Source organism: Rhincodon typus, chromosome 23 (genome assembly GCF_021869965.1).
Source record: "Rhincodon typus isolate 14 chromosome 23, sRhiTyp1.1, whole genome shotgun sequence".
In the NCBI taxonomy this organism is placed as follows: domain Eukaryota; kingdom Metazoa; phylum Chordata; class Chondrichthyes; order Orectolobiformes; family Rhincodontidae; genus Rhincodon; species Rhincodon typus.
Genome location: NC_063354.1, coordinates 17,077,426 through 17,083,783, shown reverse-complemented (window position 1 = coordinate 17,083,783; position 6,358 = coordinate 17,077,426). Strand labels below are relative to the sequence as shown.

At 42.4% G+C, this 6,358-nt stretch overlaps 1 protein-coding gene across 2 annotated transcripts; it reads left to right on the top strand.

Moving 5' to 3' along the window:
- Positions 1–302: 302 nt before the first annotated feature.
- Positions 303–5,287, top strand: cbx8b (chromobox homolog 8b). 2 transcript variants are annotated; one of them, XM_020512319.2, is made up of 5 exons: positions 304–545; positions 676–719; positions 810–875; positions 998–1,064; positions 1,188–5,287. In XM_020512319.2, exons 1-5 carry the CDS (start codon positions 477–479, stop codon positions 2,058–2,060), a joined length of 1,119 nt encoding a protein of 372 aa, XP_020367908.2. In that variant the 5' UTR covers positions 304–476; the 3' UTR covers positions 2,061–5,287. The 2 variants fall into 2 exon arrangements, with proteins under 2 accessions (XP_048466580.1, XP_020367908.2); XM_048610623.1 differs by lacking the exon at positions 810–875 and having other exon boundaries at positions 303–545.
- Positions 5,288–6,358: the final 1,071 nt, after the last annotated feature.

Sequence of the window (6,358 nt, the reverse complement as noted above, 5' to 3'; positions counted from 1 at the left end):
TTGGCACTAACATTAGCATTACCGACAACTTTAGTGACCAAGGACATTTCCATCTGCCAAAGCTGCACTACCAGTTCAATGACAGCTCCCACAAAATGGATCCTGATGGACATTCAGCTCTTTCCCACCTCTCTCCCTCACACACACACACACAAACACACACACATCACTTCCTCATGAGCAAGTCCCGCCTCCCCACCCCGGGACGCTGCTCCGCCAATCAGCTGCCGGCGTAACCCTGCTCTCGTGAGCGCTGCGCACGTCCACCCTAGACCCACCCCCCTCTCACCAGTCCTCTTTCACTTAGCAACCGCACTGTTGCTAGGAGAAGGCGGGGGGTTTGCTACTAAGTCGCGGTGGAGACTGGTCACGACGTCAGCGGGTTGGGAGTATTATGGGTTGGCAGCGAGGCTCCAGCTGAGGGGAAGCTCCGAGCGCTTTCACTGCTGCGTTCCGGGAGCCAGCGAGTCAACATCATGGAGCTGTCGGCTGTGGGGGAGAGGGTTTTCGCGGCCGAATCTCTCCTCAAGCGACGCATCAGGAAAGTATGTGAGGCGCCGTTCCGCAGACTGACTCTGCCTCTTTGCCATTTCCGAGCCCGGCAGCTTTTTAAGCGATGTTTTTAATGACAGGTTTGTTGTTTTTCTCCCCCCTCTCTTCCCCTGCCTCCTTTAGGGTCGAGTCGAATACCTGGTGAAATGGAAGGGCTGGTCTCCGAAGTAAGTATCAGCATTGCAGTGCTTACAACTCACAGAAGCGCGCGTCGCGTTGAGATGGACGCTTATTTATCTTTTAAATCGCCTTTTAAGGTACAGTACGTGGGAGCCAGAAGAAAATATCCTGGACGCCCGTCTGATATCAGCCTTTGACGAGAGGTGAAGGCCTTTGAGCGACATTAAAATAAAGATCTCTGTAAACTGGTTCTGCAATTATTTCAAAGATTCATTTGAACGCGAATTAAAGCCAGCATTATCCACGTTTTCCTGTTGTCTTGCAGGGAACGTGAAAGAGAAATGTACGGGCCAAAAAAACGTGGACCTAAACCCAAAACCTTTTTACTGAAGGTAAATGCTCTTTAATGCTTCAGAAATGTGGTCGAATTATCTTTTTTGAGTGCAACTGTTCGTTCTTAACCTACATCTCCAGAACCTTCAAAAATGAGTAGTTGTGCTGTTTTTGATCTACAGGCGAAAGCCAAGACCTATGCCTTCCGGAGTGATGTAGCGAGGGGACTGAGGATGTCTTACCCGGGCAGGTCTGCTCAAGAATCCGCCTTCTCCTCCACCAGGTCGAGAGAAGGTCTCCGGAGAGACCCCGCGGGAGCTCTGCAGCACGCCAGCCTTTCCAGGGGCGAGACTTCTAGAGAGAGGACTGCTCGGGTCGAGGAGATGCCCAGAACCCACCACAAAACAGCCGCTCATAAACACCGGAAAAAAGGGGTTAAACCCGCTAAAATGGACTACAAGGACGGTCAAGCTGTCCGTGCAGGAACCCTCAAAAGGAGTTCGCCGGACGATGTTGAAGGAAGGACACCGACCTACCCCCATTTTAAACGGCGGAAATCCGAGGAGCTTGATTCAGGGAGTGATGACCTGGAGGAGAAGGTTGAAAGTGGGTTAATTCACTTGACTGAGAGGCAGGAAGCAAAGCTGGGCAGTGCTGTGCCCAATCCCAGAACGCAGCTGAATCGCACTTCACTGAGCTACGGAGATAGTAAATACGGTGCCGACTCTCACTCCCTTCGGACTAAACAGGGCATGGAATGCGCAACCTCTAAGAGCGAACCAGGGATCGACACATCTGCACTTAACAGTAAGCACGCATCGGAAGGCACGGTATCCAGGAATAGTGTGTGTGTGGCCAGTGACAGGCCCGTTTCAAAGTCTCCCTTGCTGGCTAAACACCCGGTCTCCCGATTTCTGTCGGAGCAGGAAGAGTCTTGGAGCCCATCACTGAACAATCTGGAGAAAGTGGTGGTTACGGACGTTACGTCAAACTTTCTGACTGTCACCATCAAAGAAAGTAGCACAGACGAAGGCTTCTTCAAAGACAAAGTTTAGAAGAAACGAAACTTGTTTGCTAAACCTGGTGATGAGAGCGCGTTGATCGTGACTAACACTTGTCAGTCACAACAGCACTGAGGTGTTGCTGGAGAAATTGTGACTTTTTATTTCTTCTGTGGGTTGTATATATTTTCCTGCGAGTAGGTAAAACGCGGTTACTCATCATGTGCAAGAGACAAATGAAGTCCTCGTTTTGTACGCCTGTGTTCTGGGCTGCATTTCAGATGCAGTTGGGTAAAACGGTGTTAAACACATCAAGAGGTTAAAGCCAAATAGGGCAACGTTTAGACGTTTGCTTTTGCCCGGTTGGTGAGATGGGAGTCGGTCTGCCTCACCACCTGCCAGTCAACAGAGCCCCCATGTATGTGATGGTGTTACTCAGCTTCATTTCATTTGTAGATATAAATGGACTTCGAGGGTGCTTTGACTCGGCACTCGAATTAGAGTCTAGATTATGGCTAAAATGATAGTAACTTTGCAGTCAATGCTATTGACTGTTATGATTTAAGTTGACTTTTTCGTTTTCCGTCACCGGACTTATGCCTCCTTTACAATTACAGCATTTTTAAAATGTCTAAATACAATGTGTGTTTTGACAATGCCAATTGCACTTTTCGTTATCTCTATAAAACATAAAAAATAGTTGTTTCGGAGCAGGGCGCTGTACTTTTTGCTTCCTGTCCTAATGGTTGGCTTGTAACTAAGTTATTCATCCGTGTGCAAACGGGGAGTCTTCCCATGATACAATGACTTGACGATTTGCTGTATGAATAAAAATGCCTAGAAACTGAGGAAAGGCATTCCCAGGTACTTTCACTCAATTCCCTTGTCCCTTCAAACTCTGACTACTTCTGAAGGAAATTGCTCCTCGTTTTCCCCAGTTTTGTATCAAGACCGAATCACACTCTTTGGGACAACTCTTGGATATACACCATATGTATGAACTAAACTGAACGTATTTGACATTAGCCAAGTCAAACGCCTTTATACTAAATCCAAGGATGGCTCCGTACATTTCATTTTCAACTTGAGAGAGGACTGTCTAGACTTTGGTAAACAAGTACATTTGCATAGAAATTGCAAGTATAAGCTGGTAGATCGCTTTTTGGAAACTCCAGTACATCTGCCCCTTGACCTACTTGACCTTACAATTAAAAGCAGGGATAATCCCTCTTCTGATTAATGTTGTGATGCATTCATTATAAGCCACTCACGAGTTTATTTTAAGCAAGTAACTAAAAACAAGGGACATAATATCCAAATGACTTTGGGAAAAATGGTTGTCATTATAGTTCATGCTCCTATAGTCTTATTGCTAAGTTATGAATGATGTTGTGTGGGGTTGGAGCTATATTGACTGATGTCTGCATTCTGTTCCTTTATCAAGAAAACTACCCTATGTTCCAACAATGTGTTGTTTTAAAAGCACAATCGCGTTAAAACGTATTATTGGATCCTTGTTTCCTCTATCACAAATAAATTGGATTTTAACTGCCCTCAGAAATCGTTCCGAAAGGAATTTGATTCTTCTAAACTAGCTTCTACGTAAAGCTGTGCTGCTCATATGTGGGAGACTAAAAACTCCCGGGAACTCGGAATGGTAGCAGCATGTCTCCAATTTGAAATTCGTTTGCAACATTGAGATGGAATTCTATCACCGGTTCCCATTGTACCCAATGATCTATCCACGTACCGCAGACGGTTTTTTCAATGAGTTAATTTTGTCACCCAATAGACAGCCGGAATTCTGGCTTGCCGAATGGATCCAAAACAGGAAAAGACGAGCAGTCCTGCTGTCATAATGTAACATTTAGTCAAAATTCTCATTTACCTTTTTGTGTGTGCTTCGACCTTAGAGTTAACTAGTTAACTTCACGATCAAGTTTCCTGATACTAGGATTTCTATAAAGTTGATCGAGTCACTTTGAGAATGGGATCGTTTAAGAGAAACGCGTAAGGTTGGAAGGTATCCCACCCTTACACAATCCAAACGTGTTACCATTCTTGGACCACATGGCTAAGAATAATCTTTAACATGGGGTAACGCTGACAACGCTCAGTATAATTATGGATGTCTGAAGTACATTCACAAGAGAAAGGGACATTCTTGCCCTTCAGGTCATTTTGTATAGATTAGGAGTTTTTCTTTGGAAGTATTTAGACTTTGCAAAAGCAATGTTCAAGGAATTGACACGAAGGGCTCTCTACCACATGTAAGTAGGTATTTACCTTTAGAATGATTGCTGAGGGTCAGACACAGCCAGTAGAGAATTACTTTGGATGAGATGCACACGTTAGTCAAAATGATTTACCAAAGGAAATGTGTTAATTCTAATTATAAGAAATCACCTGTAATTATGGCGAGTGACATTAATGGGGGCAGTTTTATTATTCATGATGGTTGGTGTTTATGAATGAATATTTAACGTATGTGTTTTTCTGGCGTTGGGGAATGAACAAAGGAAGACTGCACAAATCTCAAAGTTGAGGAAATCAAAATCCCTTGGTCACTTACAGACTGATGGAATTCAAATGACATCGCATCTACTTTTGAAATGAGTGTATATTAGATCTAGAATTAAACGGATCTACTGCACGTTGAATGTTTTGACTATTAAAACTTGAAGAGGCCGTGCCTGTAGCTGAATGTAATGTATATTAGTGTGTGCAGGCCGTGTCAATGGGATGCTCAGTATTGTCAGATGATTTGCAGAACTGGTATGATATATATCGCGTTTTCAAGGAACGGTTGCCATAAAGGTTTTAAGGGAACTTATTTGGGTCGCCCTACGAAATGAAACAGAAACTAAATGTAATTTTCAGGTGGCATCTTAAAGTTTATTATAAGCAAAACTGTTGGTGCTTGGGAAAATCATTGACCATATCACAAAAATAAATTGGTCAGAAGTAAACATATCCCACCCTCACATTATGCATCTACAAAGTTTGTGAAATGTAATTATAATCTATAAAGATAGCTTTTTTTGTTTAGATTGAAAAGTTTGGAGGCGATATGACGATAAACTATTTTATGTATTCTGTATAATGGCCAGTGTTTAATACATTGCACTTAACTCTACTTATTGTTTCGATATTTGACTATAAATGTACTTTGTAAATAATGGTGATTAAATTGAAATAATGTTTTAAAATGTTTATAACACTTGGAGTCTGTCATGCTGTATGGAAATATGCATTTAAATAAAATGAAATATATTGTGAAATCCAGGTTATAAATAAATTCCATTGCTATGTATAACTGTAACTTCATTAAATACAGATTCCTAGCAGGCTTTATTAGGGCAAATTGCCCTGGGCCTTGCCTTGGAGTGCTGAAGTCTTTTCATTGACGCACCATATACTCTTCTGGTAACAAAGCCTTTCTAGCTGAAGTCGGTAAGCTTTATTATAACAGGACTTAAGGAAAGAATTGTTTCTGGATATCATCATTGACCCCTAGTTTTACTAGTGAGCATTGACAAGCTTCAACTTTCACAGCAGATACTTTCAAGCAATAAATACTAACATTGCTTCAACTAAACACCACTGTGTTAAATTTGCGTAAATTGGTTGGTGGTCTTTTGCAAATTAATGTACGCCTTACTACTCTAAACAAAGACGTAGAAGGCGTTGTCTGTGTTAATTTGCCTTGCAGTCGGCAATAAAGACACACTTTTGCATTATAGCGAACGAAAATAGCCGGCATTTTCTCCAAAGGAAAGAGGAAAGTTGAAGTCAGAAAAGGTGCATAGAAACATTCTTTCCAAATACAACTAGTAGCAGTCAACAATCAAATTTGCTTTCAACGACTGAAAAAAACCACTAGCAGAATGACAGTGCATGTAGTCTTTCGCCTTGTCCCAAGGTTTGTGATTTAGTAAATCATAATGTTCATTGGGAGAGCAGATGCAGACAGATATGATGGGCCAAAGTACCTCCTTCAGTGCTGTAACACATCTGTGACTCTGTGATTAACGCCACAGACGTGAAAATTGTACCAAGTTAGATGTGTTCCTTAAGGTGATTCGACGGCCCCTGAAAGTTGGATGGTCTCATTTCTGGGGGATTTATGTTTGAATTTCTGCAGTCGGAAAGTACACAAAGGGTTCTCAGAAAGAGAAATTCCCATAAATTTAATTTACATACTTGGCAAAAAGGCGACTCAAGCATCTATATCAGGACACAAACCATCGATGTGCTTTCGAGCTATTTTAAAGGTCTCTTTGAAATTAAAATACACTGGTGCCTCAGTTTCTTCCTAGATTTGTTGTTCCAGGGTTGTGACTGTATATGTT

Coding starts and splice junctions, on each gene's coding strand:
- cbx8b (XM_020512319.2), top strand. CDS start 477: ATGGAGCTGTCGGCTGTGGGGGAGAGGGTTTTCGCGGCCGAATCTCTC. Junction 546..675: donor TCAAGCGACGCATCAGGAAA/GTATGTGAGGCG, acceptor TGCCTCCTTTAG/GGTCGAGTCGAATACCTGGT. Junction 876..997: donor ATATCAGCCTTTGACGAGAG/GTGAAGGCCTTT, acceptor GTTGTCTTGCAG/GGAACGTGAAAGAGAAATGT.